The sequence below is a fragment of the Mesoplodon mirus genome (assembly GCF_964341445.2).
Source record: "Mesoplodon mirus genome assembly, chromosome: 8".
Taxonomy (NCBI): Eukaryota; Metazoa; Chordata; class Mammalia; order Artiodactyla; family Ziphiidae; genus Mesoplodon; species Mesoplodon mirus.
The window spans coordinates 109,691,220-109,717,194 of NC_138984.1; the positions used below are offsets into that span (position 1 = coordinate 109,691,220).

The following is a 25,975-nucleotide window of genomic DNA, read 5'->3' on the forward strand; positions in this document are numbered from 1 at the left end:
ACTGTGATTAAAAATCTTCCAACAAAAGCCCAGGACCAGATGGCCTCACAGGCGAATTCTAACAAACATTTAGAGAAGAGCTAACACCCATCCTTCTCAAACTCTTCCAAAATATAGTAGAGGGAGGAACACGCTCAAACTCATTCTACGAGGCCACCATCACCCTGATACCAAAACCAAACAAGAGTGTCGCAAAGAAAGAAAACTACAGGCCAATATCACTGATGAACATAGATGCAAAAATCCTCAACACAATACTAGCAAACAGAATCCAACAATACATTAAAAGGCTCATACACCATGATCAAGTGGGGTTTATCCCAGGAATGCAAGGATTCTTAAATATACACAAATCAATCAATGTGATACACCATATTAACAAATTGAAGGAGAAAAACCATATGATCATCTCAATAGATGCAGAGAACGCTTTCGACAAAATTCAACACCCATTTATGATAAAAACCCTGCAGAAAGTAGGCATAGAGGAAACTTACCTCAACATAATAAAGGCCATATATGACAAACCCACAGCCAACATCGTCCTCAGTGGTGAAAAACAGAAACCATTTCCACGAAGATCAGGAACAAGACAAGGTTGCCCACTCTCACCACTATTATTCAACATAGTTCTGGAAGTTTTAGACACGGCAATCAGAGAAGAAAAAGAAATAAAAGGAATCCAAATCAGAAAAGAAGAAGTAAAGCTGTCACTGTTTGCAGATGACATGATACTATACATAGAGATTCCTAAAGATGCTACCAGAAAACTACTAGAGCTAAACAATGAATGTGGTAAAGTAGCAGGATACAAAATTAATGCACAGAAATCTTTTGCATTCCTATACACTAATGATGAAAAATCTGAAAGTGAAATTAAGAAAACACTCTCATTTACCAATTGCAACAAAAAGAATAAAATACCTAGGAATAAACCTACCTAAGGAGACAAAAGACCTGTATGCAGAAAATTATAAGACACTGATGAAAGAAATTAAAGATGATACAAATAGATGGAGAGATATACCATGTTCTTGGATTGGAAGAATGAACATTGTGAAAATGACTATGCTACCCAAAGCAATCTACAGATTCAATGCAATCCCTATCAAACTACCACTGGCATTTTTCACAGAACTAGAACAAAAATTTTCACAATTTGTATGGAAACACAAAAGACCCCAAATAGCCAAAGCAATCCTGAGAAAGAAAAAGAGAGCTGGAGGAATCAGGCTCCCAGACTTCAGACTATACTACAAAGCTACAGTAATCAAGACAGTATGGTACTGGCACAAAAACAGAAATATAGATCAATGGAACAGGACAGAAAGCCCAGAGATAAACCCATGCACATATGGTCACCTTATCTTTGATAAAGGAGGCAAGAATATGCAATGGAGAAAAGACAGCCTCTTCAATAAGTGGTGCTGGGAAATCTGGACAGCTACATGGAAAAGAATGAAATTAGAACACTCCCTAACACCATACACAAAAATAAACTCAAAATGGATTAAAGACCTAAATGTAAGGCTAGACACTATCAAACCCTTAGAGGAAAACATAGGCAGGACACTCTATGACATAAATCACAGCAAGATCCTTTTGGACCCAGCTCCTAGAGTAATGGAAATAAAAACAAAAATAAAAAAATGGGACCTAATGAAACTTCAAAGCTTTTGCACAGCAAAGGAAACCATAAACAAGACGAAAAGACAACCCTCAGAATGGGAGAAAATATTTGCAAATGAAGCAACGGACAAAGGATTAATCTCCAAAATTTACAAGCAGCTCATGCAGCTCAATATCAAAAAAACAAACAACCCAATCCACAAATGGGCAGAAGACTTAGACAGACATTTCTCCAAAGAAGATATACAGATTGCCAACAAACACATGAAAGAATGCTCAATATCATTAATCATTAGAGAAATGCAGATCAATATCATCTCACTGGTCAGAATGGCCATCATCAAAAAATCTACACACAGGGCTTCCCTGGTGGCACAGTGGTTGAGGATCTGCCTGCCGATGCAGGGGACGTGGGTTTGTGCCCCGGTCTAGGAAGATCCCACATGCCGCGGAGTGGCTGGGCCAGTGAGCCATGGCCGCTGAGCCTGCACGTCCGGAGCCTGTGCTCCGCAACGGGAGAGGCCACAACAGTGAGAGGCCCGCGTACCCAAAAAAAAAAAAAAAAAAAAAAAATCTACAAACAATAAATGCTGGAGAAGGTGTGGAGAAAAGGGAACCCTCATACACTGTTGGTGGGAATGTAAACTGATACAGCCACTATGGAGAAGAGTATGGAGGCTCCTTAAAAAACTAAAAATAGAACTACCATATGACCCAGCAATCCCACTACTGGGCATATACCCTGAGAAAACCATAATTCAAAAAGAGACATGTACCAAAATGTTCACTGCAGCTCTATTTACAATAGCCAGGACATGGAAGCAACCTAAGTGTCCATTGACAGGTGAATGGATAAAGAAGATGTGGTACATATATACAATGGAATATTAGCCATAAAAAGAAACGGAACTGAGTTATTTGGAGTGAGGTGGATGGACCTAGAGTCTGTCATACAGAGTGAAGTCAGAAAGAGAAAAACAAATACCGTATGCTAACACATATATATGGAATCTAAAAAAAAAATGGCCATGAAGAACTTAGGGGCAAGACGGGAATAACGAAGCAGACCTACTAGAAAATGGACTTGAGGACACGGGGAGGGGGAAGGGCAAGCTGGGACAAAGTGAGAGAGTGGTAGTGTATATATGGACATATATACACTACCAAATGTAAAATAGATACCTAGTGGGAAGCAGTCGCATAGCACAGGGAGATCAGCTCGGTGCTTTGTGACCAGCTAGAAGGGTGGGATAGGGAGGGTGGGAGGGAGGGAGACACAAGAGGGAAAAGTTATGGAGATATATGTATATGTATAACTGATTCACTTTGTTATAAAGCAGAAACTAACACACCACTGTAAAGCAATTATACTCCAATAAAAATGTTAAAAAAAAATTGATGGTGTAATTATAAAATGTATCATAGGAAAACAAACAGTCACTGTTCCTCATCTATATGTTGGTGTATTTTAGTGCAATGTACTCCTAGTTGTATTCCAAATAAATAAATGAAATCATGAGGATATGATACTTCCAAACATTTATTGAGCACGTACTATGTACCAGAAGCTGCTCTAAGGTCTTCATATATTAAATTATTTAATCATCTGAACAATTTTAAAAAGTATGTGTCATTGTTATACTCATATTTCTGAGCAGTTGAGGAACTTTCCCAAGGTCACATGGCTAACAAATGGCACAATCAGGATTTGAACTAAGACCATCTGGCTCCAGGGTCTCAGATATCATGTAACAGGTCATAGATGTGGAAGAGGCTACTTCGATTTGTTACCTTATCTCAGTCACATTATCCTAATAGCAACTTAAAATCTGTTTACACTGTTCAAGTACCAGGCATGATTTCACTGTGATGAATTTCTAATGCATTTACCCATAGAGCAACCAGGACTTTAACATAAATTATTCCCATTTAGTATAATATGATATATTGCTGACCATGACATATCACCAACACAGCATTTTTTTAAATGAATGGTTTTGGTCCAGAGTAGTAAAAAGTATTTCACTTGTGTATGTGTCTGAGGAAGGTATTACATATATTTAAAAACTAACAGGCACGGGCAGTGACCAGACAGAACAAATGCCTACAAGCATCCAGAACAACTATTTTGGAGCTTACCAGCCAGATGTTGCCCAGCATTAAAAGGCTGTATCAACAGTCAGACTTCACATGCAGATCATCAAACTTGATATACATGTCTTTGAAACCCAATGTGTAATCAGCACCCTGTTTTTCATCACAGTGGAACCCTTTTGAAAGTAAACAGTAAAACTTGTTTCTGAATTTGGCCACAAAGGAAGGTGTTTCTGGGTTATTGAAAGCTTTTTCAAATAGATGGATAAACGAATAGAATCATTTGAGTCTAGAGTAAGCACAAAGAATACGTGCCAGTCATCTCACTAAGCCCTCACAACCCAGCTTCAAACTAGTCAGCTTACCTGGGCAACAATCTCCTTAAAAAATATATCATACAACAGATGTAGTCATGGCTTTTTGACTGCAGCAAAACCATGAATGGTAATAGAAAGCTCTGAGGAGCAGAAGTTCTGATATCCGTAATTCCTTCCCTCCACTCCTCCACAAACATCTTGTGTCCCAGCCGCAGTGGCCCCAGAGCTTACCTGGATCAACTACCATGTGCCCATTCACTCCCTCAGAGTGTTCTATACGCCAGCACTCTTATTTCCAAATCCACTTATCAAAAATCCTATCCATTCTTCAAGATACTTTCCAAATCTGAATTTTCCAAGAAGACCTTCACGATGAGATGTCAGAAATATTCTCTTCCTCATTTGAGCACTTTTTTCTTCTTAAGCCACTCATTTTACACTGTCTTATAATTATTTGTAAACTGAATGAGACATCTCCCCAATCAGAGTGTAGGCTCCAAGAAGTCAAAGAAAATATTATATATGCCTTTTTGTCACACGGAAGAACCTTACTCATTATATGTGAAAGACTGAATGAGTTCTACCTAAGTAAAGAGAGTAGTGACTATCGATTCTTATGCCACTTGCAAAAGGGTGCATTCCATCTCCCCAACTAGACTGTGCATTCTTCAAGAATATTGACTATGTCTTCAATTTTTCTTCTAGCTTTCACTCCACACACAAACAAGTGCCTAGTTTAGGACTCTATATGAAAGAAGTGAATTATGGCCCTCAACTGCTCTTGAACAATAAGCAAGAAATCTATTTCATGACTCTGTCACAAGAGAAAGAAAAATGCCTTCAGAGATCATACATGATAGGGAACATTAAAAATGCACATTTTTCTGAATGTTAATTTTTTGAAGTTTCAGACATCACATTTTTGTAATGTTGACCATTGCAGAAAGTAGCATTGGTAATTTTTTTGAAAAACATCAAAATATTCTACCATATGCCATGAATATATAAAGAGATGTGTGATTTTTCAATTTCTTAGGAGCCTCAGTAAAAACAATGAAATGGGAAACAATCAGAAAATTTACAGTTGGAATATATACTAGGATTCAGTATAATTGAAAGGAAGTTCACAAAAAAGGATCAGTTCATGATAGACTAAAGCCGACCAGAAATCAACTCTGGAACTAATAATATAACTATTTTCACTCTAAAATTTCATTGACACCTCTAGACTTCAGAAAACTTATTTTGAATAGTACTATTGACTGGTTTTACCTAGACAGTATTCTTCAGGGAAATAGAGGATAAGAACCGTAGGATAAAATACCAATTAAAATGACTAAGTAATTTGAGAAAAAGAGCCCTAGGTAGAACTCAGAGAGTCTGTGTTCACGTTAACATTTTACCTCACTGAATCTCAGTCCCCTCACCTCTAAACCAGGAATATTTAACCATAGTCTACCTTCCTTACAGTCTGCTTTTATGACCAAATAATGTTTGAGAAATCACACTGCAAATTATCAAATGTAAAAATGTAAGACGCTAGACTTTAAAGATAGTAAATGCAAATGAGGAGGACTGCAACCATATTCTCTAAACCAGAGAAAATGTCCCATTTGTTCTACCAAAACATCATCTTCTTCTGAATGTCTTAGATCATATTGAAAACTGAAGCACATTTGGGTTGATAATAAATTACATAATTATGAAATGAAATTTAGGTGAAACCAGAGCTGGTCTGGAAAATCATGAACACAGGTGAGTATGTGTAGACGTGGAGATGATGGAATCTGGAGAGAGAAGCTGAGGGTAGGTGAGGGCTTCCTACTACTGCCTTTACGTGTTTGGCAATAGATACCACTCAAGTCCCATGTCTTCCGTGAAGCTTCCCCCAGCTGCCTCCGATCCCACCACGCTGATTTTCCCTTCTGAAGGAACTAACCCTCTCATTACACATGCTCTTCCTTGCTACTGCTTAGTTGTGCCTCTCCAAAATGCACTGTACCATCCTTTTGAGCCAGTGCCATGGCTTGTCCAGCTGCATGACTCTTAGCACCCAGCAGTGGGCTGGGAACAGAATCCATCCATGACAGGTGCTTGTTAATTGATGTATCATTCTTTTTCTTCTCTTTTTTCTTTTTTCTTAATTTTTGTTGGAGTATAGTTGATTTACAATGTTGTATTACTTTCTGCGGTACAGTTCTATTCCCCTAACAACCTGGCCCTGTGTCTCCACAGAGAAGCAATCAAGAGGAAGAAAGGCTTGATGTGTGGAAGGACCAAACAAAGGAAACTCCTGACTGCACAGTCTGCTGCTTCATCCATGTCACTTTTTTGGTAGGAATTTTTAACTATCAGTCAGTCGTTAATCCATCCTGAATTCCCAGAACACAATCTCACCAGGAGATCCAGGCAAGAGAGACGCAGGTGCTCATCTTTGTCACTGCTAGCTCTGGGCAGGTGGGGAAGGGATCACCTCTCCCAGCCCTCAGAGCTCACCTACGAAATAAAGCAGTTAGATCAGATGGTTTCCAATAACTTCTCGCCATTCTGAACTCAATAAAAGTAGGGCACTGAAAGAGGTGGCTTACTGGATCCTGGCTGGTGATTCACTAGATACACTTGGATCACGAGAGACAACTGGTTGAAGTGGTAAATGGTGGCAGATTTTGGTGGAAAACCAAAAAAAAGATATTGCTTCCAACTGTGTCTGCTTTTTCTTTCGAAAAACGTGACTGTGGTTGGGAATCAGGCAGTCAGAGAAGCACAGATGACTGCACAGTTCTCTCATTTCAGAAGGAGAAAACAGAGGCCTGGATACTTGCAAATTGTACATGCACAGTAATAGGCTTCATGAAAAACAAAAATTACATCAAATCATTCTTCAAAAAGAAGTACGCCTTTATGAACAAATACAGCCTGGGGTATTCTCTGAGTTCAGGGAAGAGCAGAATTGAGGTTACATTTGCAAAATCTCCCACCAATGCATAAATGATTTAGGCTATAAATGAACACTAGATTTGCTTCAACCCTAAGAACTTTCATAAAGCGTAAAAGCTTTTAAACTCCCTGTGCATAATACTTTCCCATAAAAATCTGTCTTCCTGAGCTCTATTACTATCATTTCTGTATCTATAATTTGGGGCCTTGTTGTTATTTTAAGATATAGTGAAAAGTACTTTCAAAAAAATAGTTCTTACAAGCACATCTGCGTGCTGAGACAGTTAAATGCCACAGTGTTTTCTCAGCAAAAACTCCTCCGATTATCCATTTATCAATCATGGATTCAACTTAATTCCTGCTTCTGACTCCTCTCTCCCCGCTACTGTCCAATGTCCACCCATCCTTCAAGGCCCAGATGTAGGAAGCATAGCCTGCTTGTTCCAGGCCACACTGATCTCCCCTTCTCCAGCTCATTCAGACTTAAGACTGTACCAGATAATTTAGCACTTGACTATATACTTGGAATTCTGTTTCTAATAATTTCATAAAACTTAATAGAAGTTGCTTCAACTACATTATGATTTCTTTGAGACTTTAAAAGCATGACTTCTTATATATGAATCCATGATAGATGCTTTATATCTGTGGAAGAAAAGGAGAGAAAAGGGAGGGAGAGAGGTAACCAACAAATACTTGTTGCTTAACTGATGATACTGAAGAATACCTGGTAGGACATCTTGACAGGGGTGAACAAAGAAATTCTTTTGATAAAATAACAGCTGAACCCTGAAGAAATGTAACTTTATGTAGCATTTAAGAGTGAGGGCTCCAGAGTCAGAATTTCTGGCTTTGAGTTCTGGCTACCCACCTTCCTAAGAGTGTTATCTGCTTTGTGCCTCAGTATAAAGTCTATAAAATAGGAATAATAGTTGTACTAACTTCACAGAGTGTTGTGAAGATAAAATAAGCTGACACATGGAAAGAACTTAGCATATGCCTGTTATGTAGTAAACATTCCATAAATGCTATTATTATTATCATTTTGCTTTGGATTAATAGCAATTCTCTTAGTTATATGGGATTCACAGTCAGTTGTTTTTGCTATAGACAGACCAACTGACAAATAAGAAACAAAACAGAAACAGACTAGGTTTATAGCTAAAAAGAAAGAAAAATAATAAAACTAGTGGGTTTTGAAATTAACATAAGAACTGCTTGAAGAATGAGCTTGATGTATTAGAAAGAGACCCATGGAGGCAGGATGTCTGGGTATGAAAAAAAAATAAGGTTGATAAAAAAGCTTAGCGTCCCAGTACTGTATGAAAGGGAAGAGCCTTAGGAGTCATCATAGTTGGGCTGGACTAAGCTAAGAAGAAAAGCCAATTATCTCTTTCAAGCCAAACCGAGCTATGCCCTACATCTGTATTGGCGAACTGTACCAAAGGTGCATTAGTTAGGACATACTAGGTTATGTTGCAGTAACAAATATCCCCCAAATCTCAATGACTTAAAACAAAAAAGGTTTATATCTCTTTCATGCTACATGTTTCTACTGTTCAGCAGAGGGCAAAGGACTCTGCTCATCATAATTATTCAGGGACTCAGGTTGCCAGAAGCTCCAATACCTTCTGATACCACCATCTCAAAACAATGTTTTATGGCTTTCCACAGAAGACAAAGAAAAACTGGAGGCTTGTACACCAACACATAAAGGCATATGTATGGAAGTAGCACATTATTCTCACTATTTCACTGGCCATTGCAAGTCACATGTCCATTCCTAATTTCAAAGAGTTATATTCTCAGGAGGAAAGAAGTAGAAATTTGGATGAGTCCTAGAAAAGTCTAGTACTAGTAAAGTACGTCCTACAGATTCCTCACACTCTGAATAGCTGAGTAGCTGAATTGTACAGGATATGATATCATATATGATATAATATCAGCCACTTTTATTGAACACCAGTACATGCCAGACACATACCTGGGTGCTCAATAAATGGTAGCTATCATCATCATCATCATTGTCATCATCATTATTATTCTAATTCTGAGCACAGTCCCACAAGGTAATATTACCTCCACTCCATAGATTAAAAAAAACTGAGATCCAAAGAGATTAAGAAACTTATGCAAAGCCATACAGACTACAAGATATTGATCCTCTGTGTTTCTATTAGAGCATTCTATCTCCTCTAAAAATCTTTAGCATGACCCTAGCCTATCTTTCCAAGGATGTTTCCCAGTCATCCCCTTGTTGCAACTGACAATTTAACCAAACTCCTCTCTTATTCTTCACAATGCCCCTCTTTAAGCTTCCGCTCACTTATTTCCTGAACTTGGAAAGACCTCTCCCTCCTTTTCATACATCTAAATTGTACCAGTCTTTCAATATGGGCTCAAAACCACCACTTCTTTCATAAAACTTTGTGCCATTCCCTCCAACAAATGTTTTGCCTTCATCTTATTTTCTATAATTCCGTATCACTGCCTGTATCGGCATTGCATCTATGTCTTACTTCTCCCCCCTTACTGTCACTTCCACAAAGGCAGAACTTGCATCTGCATCATCTGAATGTGTATGAACCTTACTCCACAGACAGGTATGCGAGTTATGCCATGGAACCTTACATTCTTAAAATTACAATAGATCTGACACCTCATCCCATCCTCATGGCCAGTCTGGCAGGAAAGCCAACAGTGTTCATTATTCAGACCTTTCCTCCCTAGAGCCCTGTGAATGTCCCAGGCATGAGGAAGATATTCCCAGAAGTCCTTTGGTTTGGGTTTCCAGTAGTCACTGCTGACAGGCACATAGTCCCTCAGGGCCCAGCTCTGTCCAGGGCAGGTATCTGAGTCCTAAACCTGTTCTTATGGAAGACAGACCAAGGAACCATCCCCTTGCTGCCCCACTCTCAGCATCCAAGCTCCTGTCTCCTTGCCAGGTTACTGAGAAGGATATGACAACAGGGATCAAAGGCCATGCAGACATCCCTAGTTCTTGGAAATCACCTTCACGTTACATGGCTTTGCTTTCTCTCACCTCCCCTACCCCCAATATAATTCCCCTGCGCCAGCTTTCAGAACACCAAACCCAAGAAAAAACACTCTGCAAGCAACCTCCACTCTGTGTTCTGCAATCATATCCCTCCTGAGGCACTGAAGGTCAAAATACTGCCTACTCCTTTGAATGTGTACAGAGAAATAAAGACATTTCAATAAATTATCCAACTACACAAGCTCCAAGTGTTGATCTGCACAAAGGAGGCTTTCTCTACTTGATTAAAGGCATGGATAATGGAAAGGTGATCCAGGAAGTGCAACAAAATGTTCAATTAAATGAACCAGTATGAAAGCTGTTAATACACTTATTAATGGAGCTGGCAATGTTATCATGTGGAGTGCTGTACAACACTGGTGATTGGCCTATATTCATACAGAAATTTAAAATGGCAGAATCCTATTTAATGGGGCCCAATCAATAAACGTGGGTTTTGAAAGACTGCTTAAAAATATGACTGAAATAAATAAATGTTGACAGTTGCTTCAATAAAATCTATATCGACTTATTTTGTTTAATATGAAACATTTGACATGAGCTCACATATATAACATATTTGCCATTAACTCTGCATTTCCAAGGATGCTCCATTTTGATATTCTCTTGGCCTGCAGTTCATGGACTTAAAGAGATCTGTGAAATCCCTGGAATTTTATGCAAATTTGTGTATGTTGCTGCATACGTATATATTTCTAAGGAGGGAACCCAAGGGTTCCATCAGATTGTCACACGACTATGTAGTCCATAAAAAATGTGTCCATCATATACACACGTTTCTAAATTCCCTCATCATTTTTTTTTCTAGGTAAGTTAAAAAAAAATCAGAAAATTACCAAGCAGCCTTAAAATTGACACATGATTTTGAAGTGTCCCATTTAAGAGCCACCTATAATAACACTGTGCCTTGTTTTGCAACCTTTGTCCAAATGAAAATTCCAAATCCCTGGAGTTATAATATAAAAGGACATGTAGTATAGAATTCTAAGTGGCAATAAGAGAGAGGGTGGCATGAAGAAGCCTTGAGCTCGAATGGACGTGAGAACCTCTGCAAGTCAAGGTCACTTCACTCCTGTAAATAAGGGGAAATTCTTCGGAGATATAGGAGCAATGCAAGATCACCAGCGACTAGTAAGCTCACTGTATGGTTGATAGAGTAATCTCCAACATCAGAAACAAAATCGAGGTGATGTGAAAGGTTGACCAAATGTTTACACCTCATCAAAGAAAGCAAGCTGAAAGCTGGTGGTTAAATGGAGCCTGTTCCTCAATTTCCCTCAATGGAAATGGTGCAAAGTGGGGGCAGGCCCTAGCCCAACTGACCCCCACTTTTTACTTTAAAGGGGACATATAACATCTTGGGTCCACATCTCTACAACCCCTGGAGAGGGGTCCTCAGTTTATTTTCTGCAGGGACACAGATGATGAGGCATGTTAAAGTATAAGCTTCCTGAGGACAGGCATAATAACAACAGTGACTAATACATCAGCTCATGGAATCTTCAAATAACCAAGAGGATACCACTGTTATACCGTTTTACAGATGAGGAAGCTGAGGCAGAGATGTGAACTAAGTAGCCCAAGGTTAAGTGGTAGAAATGGAATTTGAACTCAGGGGCACGGTTTACTGAGTACACACCCTAAACGACCACTCAGGACTGACTCCCATACCTGTCTCCTTCAGTGCTACATCCTCAACATCAAGTACAGTGAGTTTCAAGTAAAAAGGGTTCAAACATTTGTCAAATGACTGAGTGATGTTTATACATGATTTTGTTGACACACCATCTCTAACTCCACCCATTCTCCTTCTATCTATAGAAGCATATCGGCATGTGAGAGGGGGAATCCTTCTAAGAAAAAATGTGAGTGTGCATCCACAAATTTAGGTGTGTTCTCAAATTTCAATACACTCATATTCTACCAATTATTAGTAACCATCACATTATAACACCATAGTTGAGAAAACAGAGGCTGGTTTCTTTACGCAGTATCTACGAGGGAAGGATCCAGCAGAGATGATGTAGCAGAATGTGTTGTTTCTCCCCCAGCATCCCTTCTCCCTTTCTCCCAGAGTCACAGAATATAAGGACTGTGGCTGCCCACCAAGCGTCTATGGCTCCAGGGCTCCCCTGTACCAGGTGTGGCCACATAACTAACATCTTACTGGTGAAACCTGAGCCATGGTGTGGCTGCCACTTTCAGCCTGGTCTTTGAAACCTTGTACGTGGGCTCCTCCACACTGGCCCCTCCATGGAAGCTCAAACACCTGAGCTCAAGCAAGTAAAGAGGACAATTCCCCCCGGCCTTGCTACTCTCAGACCTTCCAGAAATGCAGAACCTTGGGCCCCATCTCACAACGGAAACCAGCATTTAACAAGCTCCACGAGTGGTCTACCTACATGCTGCAGCGTGAGAAGCACTGAACTAGGGGATGTCAGAGAAACCAGCTGAAGAGAGGCCTGTGGACCCCTTCTCAGAGCGATCTCGGGAGCAGAGTTACCTAGCAACCTGGACTGTTCCAGAGAAAAAGCAGCATCTACCTTTTCTAAGCCACCGATTTTTTGTTGAGTCTCTCTACGAGAGCAGGCTAGCCTCGCCCTGACTAACACAGTGAGCAAATCATTCACTTGATGAGTTTCTCCATTAGAGACCTACCATGAACACCTTTGAGAAAAGTATGAGGACAAGTTCCAAAGGGACTTCAAGCCTTCACTTCTGACCATGAAGGACATGATCCTAAGTGTGTCTTTAATTCTACAACCCAGACATCAGGAAGCAAACCTTACCCTCTCTGATCTGGTTAAGATCACATCAGAAGTTGGGGCTTCCCTGGTGGCACAGTGGTTGAGAGTCCGCCTGCCGATGCAGGGGACACGGGTTCGTGCCCCGGTCCGGGAAGATCCCACATGCCACCGAGCGGCTGGGCCCGTGAGCCATGGCTGCTGAGCCTGCACGTCTGGAGCCTGTGCTCCACAACGGGAGAGGCCACAACAGTGAGAGGCCCGTGTACCGCAAAAGAAAAAAAAAATTGACTTGAACCTCATTTCCAGAACTTTCTCTTTAGCTTCTGTGAATTCCTGAGAATTTCTTCTCCCCGTTTCTTCAGCCTTTGAGTGCCTGCATTACTGCACACTGCTCTGGTTTCACTTCATATCAACCTAGAGGAGAAGCTCAGCTCCTCCATGATTGCCAATGAAAAGCTACCCTTCTCCATAGACCCCACAAGTTTAGAAACATTGTTAAAGATTTGGGACATCACACAGAGACATCCTACGTGGCCTGAGTCATCCCTCCAGATCTCCCTGGTACCTCCTCCCCACTTCCTCCCTTACCTTCCCCTGGAGTAACAGAGACCAGTTTCGGCTAAGGGGGCTGAGGATGCAGGAGAAGGAATAAAATACGACACTATCGGGGGAGAAAAATCCACTCGCCTAAAGTTTGGAAATGACTTTCTCACCACCAGGCAGCAAAGGCACTTCTGCTGCTTTCCCGCAGTCTGTAGTCAGCAGTTGCAGACTCCCTTCCCTTATGTTCAAGGAGCCTTGGCACAGCTTATCCTAAATTAATGTGTGTACACAGTCATTCGACCAATTTTTATTATAAATCTACTACAGGCAGCTTCTTTCCTAGGCAAAGAGGACACCAGGGTCAGAAGACATGAACCCTGACCTCAAGGAGCTGAATGTCTATTAGAGAAACTAGCTCATAAATAAATGATTATGAAAGGCTGTGGTTACAGTCTGGTCTCGATCTGTACCAGGTTCGGCACAGGTGGAGGGAAGTGCATCTGGTGCCCTGGGAAGGGTAAGGAAAGCCTTCCCCGAGGATGGTCTCTCAAACTGACACTTGAGGCAGGTGAGGGCAATAAGGAGGGCACTTCACCCCTTCTCCCCGGCGGTTAGTGCTGAGAGTGCGGAGTGTGTGCTCCGGTCTCGGAACACACATTTATTATTAAAAAAAATCCAAAAAAGATCTTAAAAAGTCTTTTAAAAAAAAAACCCAAAAAATTTACAAAAAATCCACGTCTCCCCCGCCAGAGACTTTTTCTTTTTTTCTTCCTGTTTTATAAAATAACCCGGTGAAGCAACCGAGACCGACCCGCCCGCCCGCGGCCCCGCAGCAGCTCCAAGAAGGAACCAAGAGACCGAGGCCTTCCCGCTGCCCGGACCTGACACCGCCAGCCTCGCTCCCCAGCCGGCAGCCGGCAGCCAGCGGCAGCGGATCGACTCCGTTCTGCGGCTGTTGAGTAGTTTTCGATTCCGGTTGAATTTTGTCCCTCTGCGCTTGCCCCCGCTCCCCTCCCTCCGGCTCCGGCCCGCGACCCCAGCACTCGCTCTTCCCCTCTCACGGAAAGGTCGCGGCCTGTGGCCCTGTGGGCAGCCGTGCCGAGATGAACCCCAGCGTCCCCAGCTACCCCATGGCCTCGCTCTACGTGGGGGACCTACACCCCGACGTGACCGAGGCGATGCTCTATGAGAAGTTCAGCCCGGCCGGGCCCATCCTCTCCATCCGGGTCTGCAGGGACATGATCACCTGCCGCTCCTTGGGCTACGCGTATGTGAACTTCCAGCAGCCGGCAGACGCGGAGCGTGCTTTGGACACCATGAATTTTGATGTTATAAAGGGCAAGCCAGTACGCATTATGTGGTCTCAGCCTGATCCATCACTTCTCAGAAGTGGAGTGGGCAACATATTCATTAAAAATTTGGACAAATCCATTGATAATAAAGCACTGTATGATACATTTTCTGCTTTTGGTAACATCCTTTCATGTAAGGTGGTTTGTGATGAAAATGGTTCCAAGGGTTATGGATTTGTGCATTTTGAGACACAAGAAGCAGCTGAAAGAGCTATTGAAAAAATGAATGGGATGCTTCTAAATGATCGCAAAGTATTTGTTGGACGATTTAAGTCTCGTAAGGAACGAGAAGCAGAACTCGGAGCTAGGGCAAAAGAGTTCACCAATGTTTACATCAAGAATTTTGGAGAAGACATGGATGACGAGCGCCTTAAGGATCTCTTTGGCAAGTTTGGACCTGCCTTAAGTGCGAAAGTAATGACTGATGAGAGTGGAAAATCCAAAGGTTTTGGATTTGTAAGCTTTGAAAGGCATGAAGATGCACAGAAAGCTGTGGATGAGATGAATGGAAAGGAGCTCAATGGAAAACAAATTTACGTTGGTCGAGCCCAGAAAAAAGTGGAATGACAGACAGAACTTAAGCGCAAATTTGAACAGATGAAGCAAGATAGGATCACCAGATACCAGGGTGTTAACCTTTATGTGAAAAATCTTGATGATGGTATTGATGATGAATGTCTCCGGAAAGAGTTTTCTCCGTTCGGTACAATCACTAATGCAAAGGTTATGATGGAGGGTGGTCACAGCAAAGGGTTTGGATTTGTGTGTTTCTCCTCCCCAGAAGAAGCCACTAAAGCAGTCACAGAAATGAATGGTAGAATTGTGGCCACCAAGCCACTGTATATAGCTTTAGCTGAGCGCAAAGAAGAGCGCCAGGCTCACCTCACTAACCAGTATATGCAGAGAATGGCAAGTGTAAGAGCTGTGCCCAACCCTGTAATCAACCCCTACCAGCCAGTACCTCCTTCAGGTTACTTCATGGCAGCTATCCCACAGACTCAGAACCGTGCTGCATACTATCCTCCTAGCCAAATTGCTCAACTAAGACCAAGTCCTCACTGGACTGCTCAGGGTACCAGACCTCATCCATCCCAAAATATGCCCGGTGCTATCCGCCCAGCCGCTTCTAGACCACCATTAAGTACTATGAGACCAGCTTCTTCACGGGTTCCACGAGTCATGTCGGCACAGCGTGTTGCTAACACATCAACACAGACAATGGGTCCACGTCCTGCAGCTGCTGCAGCTTCAGCTACTCCTGCTGTTCGCACCGTTCCACAGTATAAATACGCTGCAGGAGTTCGCAATCCTCAACAACATCTTAACGCACAGCCACAAGTTACCATGCAGCAGGTGTGGATGTAATGATTTCTTTATAAAGATGACAGTCCTTGATCTCAGTCAAAGACAGTGAAGACAACTGTATGATAAATGAGAGCTTAAGCTATGTAGAACATCTTGTTGAGGTGCCACTAATTGATAGTATGTAAAAGTGTCTTCTATGTGCTATACTCTAGGAACTAGACAAGCATTCAGCAGTCCCTCATCCTGAATTACATATGTGATATGAGAGTTTTGTCTGGCATAGTTGTAAGAAAGGGTGAAATAAAGTTTAGTTTGTGGAAAAAAAAAAAAAAAGGAGGGCACTTCAAAGCCTACAGTTGTGTGTCCACAAGGGCTCAAGAGTATGGTCTCCTCAGGACCAGCTACTGATATCCACATGTGTGTGGTAGGGGAAGGGAGAGAAGGGGGAGGAAGAGGGGTGACAAATGGAGTTGGGCAGCTGGGCAGGGCCCAGTGACTAACGGTGTTTATAGACACAAAGGGTTGAACTTGATCTACATGCTTATCCTTTTTTGAGCCATGGATCCTTATGAAATCTATGGACACCTTCTCAGGAGAATGTGTTTATATGTATAAAATGCAATATATAAGATTACAAAGAAACTCAATTTTTTTACGATACAATTCTATCCTGGGGAACACTCTAGGTTAAGAATACCAGATGGTGGAAAAAAATCTGGGTAGGCCCTGAACCAAGATGGCAGAGTAGAAAGACATGCTCTCACTCCCTCTTGCAAGAACACCAGAATCACAACTAACTGCTGAACTATCACCGACAGGAAGACACTGGAACTCACCAGAAAAGATACCCCACATCCAAAGACAAAGGAGAAGCCACAATGAGACGGTAGGAGGGGTGCAATCACAATAAAATCAATTCCCATAACTGCTGGGTGGGTGACACACAAACTGGAGAACACTCATACCACAGAAGTCCACCCACTGGAGTGAAGGTTCTGAGCCCCACGTCAAGCTTCCCAACCTGGGGGGTCCGGCAATGGGAGGAGGAATTCCTAGAGAATCAGACTTTGAAGGCTAGTGGGATTTGACTGCAGGACTTCGACAGGACTGGGGGAAACAGAGACTCCACTCTTAGAGGGCACACACAAAGTAGTGTGCTCATTGGGACCCAGGGGAAAAAGCAGTGACCCCATAGGAGACTGAACCAGTCCTACCTGCTGGTGTTGGAGGGTCTCATGCAGACACAGGGGGTGGCTCTGGCTCACTGTGAGGACAAGGACACTGGCAGCAGAAGATCTGGGAAGTACTCCTTGGCGTGAGCCCTCTCAGAGTCCGCCATTGGCCCCACCAAAGAGCCCAGATAGGCTCCAGTGTTGGGTCGCCTCAGGCCAAACAACCAACCGGGAGGGAACCCAGCCCCATCCATCAGCAGACAAGCAGATTAAAGTTTTACTGAGCTCTGCCCACCAGAGCAACACCCAGCTCTAGCCACCACCAGTCCCTCCCATCAGGAAACTTGCACAAGCCTCTTAGATAGCCTCATCCACCATAGGGCGGACAGCAGAAGCAAGAAGAACTGCAATCCTGCAGCCTGTGGATCAAAAACCACATTCACAGAAAGATAGGATGAAAAGGCAGAGGGTTATGTACTAGATAAAGCAACAAGATAAAACCCCAGAAAAACAACTAAATGAAGTGGAGATAGGCAACCTTCCAGAAAAAGAATTCAGAATAATGATAGTGAAGATGATCCAGGACCTCAGAAAAAGAATGGAGGCAAAGATCAAGAAGATGCAAGAAATGTTTAATAAAGATATAGAAGAATTAAAGAACAAACAAACAGGGATGAACAATACAATAACTGAAATGAAAACTGCACTAGAAGGAATCAATAGCAGAATAACTGAGGTAGAAGAACGGATAAGTGGGGGCTTCCCTGGTGGCGCAGTGGTTGAGAGTCTGCCTGCCGATGCAGGAGACGCGGGTTCGTGCCCTGGTCCGGGAGGATCCCACATGCCGCTCAGCGGCTGGACCCGTGAGCCATGGCCGCTGGGCCTGCGCGTCCGGAGCCTGTGCTCCGCAGCGGGAGAGGCCGCGACAGTGGGAGGCCCGTATACCGCAAAAAAAAAAAAAAAAAAAAAAAAAAAGAACGGATAAGTGACCTGGAACACAGAAAGGTGGAATTCACTGCTGCAGAACAGAATAAAGAAAAAAGAATGAAAAGAAATGAAGACAGCCTAAGAGACCTCGGGAACAACATTAAATGCAACAACATTCACATTTTAGGGGTCCCAGAAGGAGAAGAGACAGAGAAAGGACCCGAGAAAATATTTGAAGAGATTATAGTCGAAAACTTCCCTAACATGGGAAAGGAAATAGCCGCCCAAGTCCAGGAAGTGCAGAGAGTCGTTTACAGGATAAACCCAAGGAGAAACACACCGAGACACACAGTAATTAAAATGGCAAAAAATAAAGACAAAGAAGACAGTCATTGAAAGCAGCAAGGGAAAAACGACAAATAACATACAAGGGAACTCCCATAAGGTTAACAGCTGATTTCTCAGCAGAAACTCTACAAGCCAGAAGGGAGTGGCATGATACACTTAAACTGATGAAAGGGAAGAACCTACAACCAAGATTACTCCACCCAGCAAGGATCTCATTCAGATTTGATGGAGAGATCAAAAGCTTTACAGACAAGCAAAAGCTAACAGAATTCAGCACCACGAAACCAGCTCTACAACAAATGCTAAAGGAACTTCTCTAAGTGGGAAACACAAGAGAAGAAAAGGACCTATAAAAACAAACCCAAAACAATTAAGAAAATGGTCATAAGAACATATATATCGATAATTACCTTAAATGTGAATGGATTAAATGCTCCAACCAAAACACACAGGCTTGCTGAATGGAAACAAAAACAAGACCAGTATATATGCCGTCTACAAGAGACACACTTCTGACCTAGGGACACATACAGACTGAAAGTGAGGGGATGAAAAACGATATTCCATGCAAATGGAAATCAAAAGAAAGCTGGAGTAGCAATACTCATATCAGATCAAATAGACTTTAAAATAAAGAATGTTACAAGAGACAAGGAAGGACGCTACATAATGATCAAGGGATCAATCGAAGAAGAAGGTATAACAATTATAAATATATATGCACCCAACACAGGAGCAACTCAATACATAAGGCAACTGCTAACAGCTATAAAAGAGGAAATCGACAGCAACACAATAATAGTAGGGGACTTTAACACCTCACTTACACCAATGGACAGGTCATCCAAAATGAAAATAAATAAGGAAACACAAGCTTTAAATGACACAATAGACCAGACAGATTTAACTGATATTTATAGGACATTCCATCCAAAAACAGAAGATTACATTTTCTTCTCAAGTGCACACAGAACATTCTCCAGGACAGATCACATCTTGGGTCACAAATCAAGCCTCAGTAAATTTAAGAAAATTGAAATCATATCAAGTATCTTTTCTGACCAGAACACTATGAGATTAGAAATGAATTACAGGGAAAAAAAACGTAAAAAACACAAACACATGGAGGCTAAACAATACGTTACTAAATAACCAAGAGATCACTGAAGAAATCAAAGAGGAAATCACAAAGTACCTAGTGACAAATGACAATGAAAACACGACGATCCAAAACCTATGGGATGCACCAAAAGCAGTTCTAAGAGGGAAGTTTATAGCTATACAGCCTACCTCAAGAAACTAGAAAAATAAACAATCTAACCTTACATCTAAAGGAACTAGAGAAAGAAAAAGAAACAAAACCCAAAGTTAGCAGAAGGAAAGAAATCATAAAGATCAGAGCAGAAATAAATGAAATAGAAACAAAGAAAACAATAGCAAAGATCAATAAAACTAAAAGCTGCTTCTTTGAGAAGATAAACAAAACTGATAAACCATTAGCCAGACTCATCAAGAAAAAGAGGGAGAGGACTCAAACAAATAAAATTAAAAATGAAAAAGGAGAAGTTAAAACAGACACTGCAGAAATACAAAGCATCCTAAGAGACTACTACAAGCAACTCTTTGCCAATAAAATGAACCTGGAAGAAAGGGACAAATTCTTACAAAGGTATAACCTTCCAAGACTGAACCAGGAAGAAACAGAAAATATGGAGAGACCAATCACAAGTAATGAAATTGAAACAGTGATTAAAAACCTTCCAACAAACAATGTCCAGGACCAGATGGCTTCACAGGTGAATGCTATCAAACATTCAGAGAGGGCTTCCCTGGTGGCGCAGTGGTTGAGAGTCCGCCTGCCGATGCAGGGGATACGGGTTCGTGCCCCGATCCGGGAAGATCCCACATGCCGCGGAGAGGCTAGGCCCGTGAGCCATGGCCACTGAGCCTGCGCGTCCGGAGCCTGTGCTCCGCAACGGGAGAGGCCACAACAGTGAGAGGCCCGCATACCGCAAAAAAAAAAATAAAAAATAAATAAAATAAAATAAAAAAAACATTCAGAGAACAGCTAACACCCAACCTTCTCAAACTCTTCCAAAAAATTGCAGACGAAGGAAAACTCCCAAAAATAGATATCACTGATGAATATAGATGCAAAAATCCTCAACAAAATACTAGCAAACAGAATCCAACAACACATTAAAAGGATCATACACCATGATCAAGTGGGATTTATCCCAGGGATCCAAGGATTCTTCAATATATGCAAATCAATCAATGTGATACACCATACTAACAAATTAAAGAATAAAAACCATATGATCATCTCAATAGATGCAGAAAAAGCTTTTGACAAAATTCAGCACCCATTTATGATTTAAAAAACTCTCCAGAAAGTGGGCATAGAGGGAACCTACCTCAACATAGTAAAGGCCATATACGACAAACCTACAGCAAACATCATTCTCAATGGTGAAAAACTGAAAGCATTTCCTCTAAGATCAGGAACGAGACAAGGATGTCCACTCTCACCACTATTATTCAACACAGCTTTGGAAGTCCTAGCCATGGCAATCAGAAGAGAAAAAGAAATAAAAGGAATACAAATTGGAAAAGAAGAAGTAAAACTGTCATTGTTTGCAGATGACATGATACTATACATAGAGAATCCTAAAGATGCTCCCAGAAAACTATTAGAGCTAATCAATGAATTTGGTAAAGTTGCAGGATACAAAATTAATGCACAGAAATCTCTTGCATTCCTATACACTAATGATGAAAAATCTGAAAGAGAAATTAAGGAAACACTCCCATTTACCACTGCAACAAAAAGAATAAAATACCTAGGAATAAACATACCTAGGGAGACAAAAGACCTGTATGCAGAAAACTATAAGACACTGATGAAAGAAATTAAAGATGATATCAACAGATGGAGAGATATACCATGTTGTTGGACTGGAAGAATCAACATTGTGAAAATGACTATACTACCCAAAGCCATCTACAGATTCAATGCAATCCCTATCAAATTACCAATGGCACTTTTTACAGAACTAGAACAAAAAATCTTAAAATTTATATGGAGACACAAAGACCCCGAATAGCCAAAGCAGTCTTGAGGGAAAAAATCAGAGCTGGAGGAATCAGACTCCCTGACTTCAGGAAATACTACAAAGCTACAGTAATGAAGACAATATGGTACTGGCACAAAAACAGAAACATAGATCAATGGAAAAAGATAGAAAGCCCAGAGATAAACCCACCTATTAGTTGAGCACCTATGCTCAACTAATCTCTGACAAAGGAGGCAAGGATATACAATGGAGAAAAGACAGTCTCTTCAATAATTGGTGCTGGGAAAACTGAACAGCTCCATGTAAATGAATGAAATTAGAACACTGCCTAACACCATAAACAAAAATAAACTCAAAATGGATTAGAGGGCCTCCCTGGTGGCGCAGTGGTTGAGAGTCCGCCTGCCGATGCAGGGGATATGGGTTCGTGCCCCGGTCTGGGAGGATCCCATGTGCCGCGGAGCGGCTGGGCCCGTGAGCCATGGCCGCTGGGCCTGCGCGTCCGGAGCCTGTGCCCCGCAACGGGAGAGGCCACAACAGTGAGAGGCCCGCATACCGCAAAAAGAAAAAAAAAAAAAAATGGATTAGAGACCTAAATGTAAGACCGGGCACTATAAAACTCTTAGAGGAGGGCTTCCCTGGTGGCGCAGTGCTTGAGAGTCCGCCTGCCGATGCAGGGGACACGGGTTCATGCCCGGTTCCGGGAAGATCCCACATGCCGTGGAGCGGCTGGGCTCATGAGCCATGGCCGCTGAACCTGCGCGTCTGGAGCCTGTGCTCCGCAGCGGGAGAGGCCACAGCAGTGACAGGCCCGCGCACCGCAAAAAAAAAAAAAAAAAAACTATTAGAGGAAAACATAGGAAGAACACTCTTGATATAAATCACAGCAAGATCCTTTTTGACCCCCCTCCTAGGGGAATAGAAATAAAAACAAAAATAAACAAATGGGACCTAATGAAACTTCAAAGCTTTTGCACAGCAAAGGAAACCATAAACAAGATGAAAAGACAACCCTCAGCATGAGAGAAAATATTTGCAAACGAATCAATGGACAAAGGATTAATCTCCAAAATATATAAACAGGTCATGTAGCTCAATATTAAAAAAGTAAACAACCCAATCCAAAAATGGACAGAAGACCTAAACAGACATTTCTCCAAAGGAGACATACAGATGGCCATGAGGCACATGAGGCACATGATGCTCAACATCACTAATTATTAGAGAAATGCAAATCAAAACTACAATGAGGTATCACCTCACACCAGTCAGAATGGGCATCATCAGAAAATCTACAAACAACAAATGCTGGAGAGGGTGGAGAAAAGGGAACCCTCTTGCACTGTTGGTGGGAATGTAAATTGATACAGCCACTATGGAGAACAGTATGGAGATTCCTTAAAAAACTAAAAATAGGGGGCTTCCCTGGTGGCGCCGTGGTTGAGAGTCCGCCTGCCAATGCAGGGGACACGGGTTCGTGCCCCGGTCTGGGAAGATCCCACATGCCGCGGAGCGGCTAGGCCCGTGAGCTATGGCCACTGAGCCTGCGCGTCCGGAGCCTGTGCTCCGCAATGGGAGGGGCCACAACAGTGAGAGGCACGGTACCGCAAACAAACAAACAAACAAACAAAAAGCTAAAAATAGAATTACGATATGATCCAGCAATCCCACTACTGGGCATATACCCAGAGAAAAACATAAATCAAAAAGACACATGCACTCCAATGTTCATTGCAGCACTATTTACAATAGCCAGGTCATGGAAGCAACCTAAATGCCCATCAACAGATGAATGGATAAAGAAGATGTGGTACATATATACAGTGGAATATTACTCAGCCATAAAAAGAAGCAAAATTGGGTCATTTGTTGAGATGTGGATGGACCTAGAGACTGTCATACAGAGTGAAGTAAGTCGGAAAGAGAAAAACAAATACCGTATATTAACGCATATATGTGGAACCTAGAAAAATGGTACAGATGAACCGGTCTGCAGGGCAGAAGTTGAGACACAGATGTAGAGAACAAATGTATGGACATCAAGCGGGGAAGCGGCGGAGGGTGGGGGTGTGATGAATTGGGCGATTGGAATTGACAGGTATACACTGATGTGTATAAAATGGATGACTAATAAGAACCTGCAGTATAAAAAAATAAATAAAATACAAAAATTCACACACAAAAAAGAATACCAGATGGCGATGAAGCACCAGAGAGCAGGGAGGTAACAGAATCTGATTTTCATTTCAGAAAAAGCACTCAGAAGCTGGGTGGAGGTTGGGTGGAGGGTGATGCAATTAGAAGTGGAAGGACCAGTCTGGCTGCTGTTAGAGTAACCTGAGTGAGAAGGTCTTGGTGAAAAAGTCATTATGGCCTTTATAGGAGTAGTAGTAGTAATTACATCATCCTTCTAAAACAGTGGTTTTTACCTTATAAAGCCCAGCACCTTCATTAGCATTAAGTATTTTGTAAAACCCATTTTAAGACAAAAGTTAATGATGATAGAACCTACCTACACCTTCAGGAGAAAAGAAATTTAAAAGTAAACTTTGAGAAAGATCATGTCTTTCAAAATGCCACTGCTCAGACACAGCTAGACTAGGAGACATAATGAAGTAGTCAGCACCAGATCCAGAACTGACAGCTCTAAATGCTGACGGATATGAATGCACTTAGCAACTTAAATTCCTCAACGACCTTTGCCGCTGTAATGTGAGTTTCCCAAAACACTGAACCACTCAGATTCCAAAGCAAGACAAAATGCAACCTTTTGTCCATTTTCCCAGCAGTTATATTCCTAAAAGAGTCAGTGTCTATTAAAACCGTACAAAAATATTTGGTGTTCACAAGAATAATGAAGTTAAGTTCCAAGTTCTGATCACTATAATCAGATTTTTCATCTATGTGAATGACTGGTGTGGCATCTTGAAAGACTCGTAGGTTGGGAACCAACTTACTGAGATGCTTCACTGCCCCATGCACTGCAGGATGTCTGACCTCTCTGAACCTAGTCCATTTTCATTGTGAAGTCCAAAAACATTCCCCGACAAAGTCATGAAATACTGTATTAGACAATACCACTTTTGTCGACAATCATTAGTATAAAGTAGGCAGAATCTAAAATAGCAAGCCAGGGCTTCCCTGGTGGCGCAGTGGTTGAGAGTCCGCCTGCCGATGCAGGGGACGCGGGTTCGTGCCCCGGTCCGGGAGGATCCCACGTGCCGCGGAGCGGCTGGGCCCGTGAGCCATGGCTGCTGAGCCTGTGCGTCCGGAGCCTGTGCTCCGCAATGGGAGAGGCCACAGCACTGAGAGGCCCGCGTACCACAAAAAAAATAAAATAAAATAAAATAAAATAGCAAGCCAGCACTGGCCTAGAGAGAGAGAGAGAGAGAGAGAGAGAGAGTGTGTGTGTGTGTGTGTGTGTGTGTGTTGGGGGAGGAAGAGAAAGAGTGGAATGGGATGTGAGAACAACTAAGAGAAACTGCCCATTCCATAACATTTTTGAGTTCCGTTTCCAAAGAGGGAAAGGTAATGGATGCTTGTAAGAGCCCCCAGACCTTGACAGACTGTTTCTTCTATCAATATCCAGATTTGATCAGCACCTGAAGCTTCCCCCCCACCAAAAAAAGAGACGTTTGCTGCACCAGCCTCTTCAACTGCACCAAAGGGGGAGGTTACCCTTTGACCCCTGAAGCCATTTGCTAATGACCTGCAGCATGAGATTGGATGGCTTTTCTCATTCGTGCATGACTACATTGCAAATGTTATTGCCAGCCAGCCGATTATACAAGCATAAAGAGAAAGTAATTAGCACAATCATTTTACATACAGTAAATTTTAGTGCAGCCAGTTAGTCAGAGATGCAATGTCATGGGATCACAGCCATGCATTAATGGACTTATGGGAAACTGTTAATTTGTTATTTGAAATGAAGTCCTTATCTCTGGCCAGTTAGCTCAGTTAGTTAGTGCCTGTTGCTCAGGAGGCCAAGGGCATGGGTTTGCCTGCTCTGCTGTCCAGGTTGACTTTGTAGATTTCACAACTGCTGACTGGCACTCCCAGCCGGCTGATTCATGTGGGAGGCTGTGCGTTCCAAGCAGAATAATTTCCAGGGTTCCATGAACATAAATGACTCGGGAAAATCTGCTGGCAGAATTTAAATTCATAATGCATGTACAAAAAGAGCAATATGAGGGCTCCTGGTGGTGATGGAGCTGTTCTGCATCGTGGCTATGGTGGTAGATACACGAACCTACCATGTGATAAAATTATATAGAGCTAAATACACACACATACACATACATAAGTGAGTACAAGTAACACTGGGGAACTTTGAGTAGGATCGGTGGATTGTATCAAAGTCAACACCTTAGCTGTGATATTGTCCTAAAGTTATTTACAAAATGTTACATTAAGGGTACAGGAGATCTCTCTGCATTATTTCTTACAACTGCACATGAAATCTATAA

General features: G+C 42.0%; 1 protein-coding gene across 1 annotated transcript; it reads left to right on the forward strand.

The window, feature by feature from the left end:
* Positions 1-14,021: 14,021 nt before the first annotated feature.
* LOC309809155 (polyadenylate-binding protein 1-like) lies at positions 14,022-16,057 on the forward strand. Its single transcript, XM_082630004.1, is given in 2 exon segments — positions 14,022-15,241; positions 15,245-16,057. Coding segments are annotated over 2 exon segments (1,611 nt in total). The 5' UTR covers positions 14,022-14,428; the 3' UTR covers positions 16,043-16,057.
* Positions 16,058-25,975: the final 9,918 nt, after the last annotated feature.